Source organism: Priapulus caudatus, unplaced genomic scaffold (assembly GCF_000485595.1).
Source record: "Priapulus caudatus unplaced genomic scaffold, Priapulus_caudatus-5.0.1 Scaffold12, whole genome shotgun sequence".
NCBI lineage: Eukaryota > Metazoa > Priapulida > Priapulimorpha > Priapulimorphida > Priapulidae > Priapulus > Priapulus caudatus.
Genome location: NW_014577073.1, coordinates 35,538 through 37,328, shown reverse-complemented (window position 1 = coordinate 37,328; position 1,791 = coordinate 35,538). Strand labels below are relative to the sequence as shown.

The 1,791-nt window shown below is 49.1% G+C and overlaps 1 protein-coding gene across 1 annotated transcript in view; it reads left to right on the top strand.

Annotated features, from left to right (window-relative positions):
- Window positions 1-91, top strand: part of LOC106807791 (doublesex- and mab-3-related transcription factor A2-like) — a gene marked incomplete at its 3' end in the record, with an annotated part of 8,660 nt that extends 8,569 nt beyond the window's left edge. The window contains exon 2 of the mRNA XM_014810247.1: window positions 1-91. This exon is cut by the window's left edge and continues 704 nt beyond it. Within this exon, the coding sequence (XP_014665733.1) occupies window positions 1-91 (91 nt within the window).
- Between the last annotated feature and the right edge of the window lie 1,700 nt (window positions 92-1,791).

The window sequence follows — 1,791 nt, the reverse complement described above, 5'->3', positions numbered from 1 at the left end:
GACTACCACAGCTACGGCAATCTGATGAGCGGCTACGCGGCTGCTGCTGCCGGCGCCGCGGCCGTGGGGGCGCCCAAGCACACATCATATGGTACGTGCTCGTGTTGTAACGGTAAGACGCTCGACACGTTCTTGCCGACGCAAACACACAACAACTAAGCATCGTCTTATATATATTCGACGCGTCGCGAGCAGAAGATGTCACACGACGGCCGAGTCGAGTCGTGGCGACTCGCCATTGTGGCCGGCTCATTGCTATTCATTGGTTTCAAACGAGGTGCCGATTGCAACTCGAAAATGCATGCGGGAATGATTATTGTTCACTTGTCGGGTTGAATGCGGCACTGCCGCGCTCGCTCGCGGTACCTGCTGGCTTTCAGGCGCTCACGAGTACCAGCCGAGTTTACACTCTCCCGCCGTAATGTATTCAGTGCAGAACGCAGATAAATGGATAGCTTACACATTCATGTGCAGTTGACGGATAGCAGGTTTTCGGGAGGGGGAGAGCTCCCACCGTATTGTGGCCACTTAATTATTCGGGCACTTCACGTTGCGTCGGGCTTTTCTACGTCGAGACGGCGGTGTTTTTCTTTAATATCAAAAATCTAGCTAGCGTTTCTAAATGTAATTAATTTCGTATTCATGGCGAATATTTTTTACACTTGAAAAGGACACTGTCGGAGGGGAAGGGGGCCATGTGGGAGAGGGTCCCCCTGAGTGGAAAGTCGTGGTGCCAGAAAGGTGTTGCGACGGCCCGTATATCGGCTCAACAGTGGCGACGCGGCACTTGCTCCCGCACGGCAGCTGGTAACTCTTTATGCGGTATTATTCGTAACGCCTTCGCCGCCCCTGCACGCTACTTAATGGCCTTTAATGGGCCTGGCTGTCCCTTTCATTCGGTTCTAAACAGTTGTCGTTTTTTACAACGTATTTTTCACAAGTGACGTGTATCGTGAAAGAGGGGCGTGCGGACGAGCATGCCCACATGCGCTACCGTTGCACGCAAACACACACAGCCTAGCCTAGCTAGCCGTGCATATGCGCTAAAACAATATTTCTACGGTGCCAATATGGTGCCGCCGTCTCACACACCTTAAGCCTCTTCAGGCACACATGTTCGTTTTGTATTACGTCCGCTAACTGTGCTGTATTGGCTAACTAACCAAGCCCTCATATTGCTCGCTTACCCTCGTCTAGAAAGTAGAAGAATATATATGCATTGTCTTAAACGTAAAAAATCCGCTTTTAGTAATATTTGCCTTAGGTATATAGACTTATAAGAAAAAAAGCCTATTATTAAACACACGGCTTTAGTTCTGACAGTCGTTACAGACACAAAAACGTGGGCGTTCCGGTGGGTGGCTGTCGACATAACCCACACGCAACCCAACATCATGCAATGGAATTTTTTTGCGCTACTAGAGTAAATTTGAGTTGAAAACGCGATTATTAAAAACCGGTCGGTTCCGAGTGTTGCCGTGCTTGTTAGCACTTCAGCATAGTGTCGCATGTAAGCTACACGATTATATGTCCGCGTCATTGATACGTTACCGAACACCACGATAGGCGTCGCCGTGTAATTTCAATCAGGGGGGAAAATGAGAGAGACATAAGGAGATAGAGAACGAAGGAGAAAGAAAGGGGGCGATATACGCGATAGGAAGCAAGGATGAAGAGAACGAAAGCGAGAGATATACAGAAAAGAATAGGCAGAGAGAGAGAGAGAGAGAGAGAGAGAGAGACGTGAGATAGAGAGAGTGAGAGAGATCTAAAGAGAGAGAGAGGGGGAGG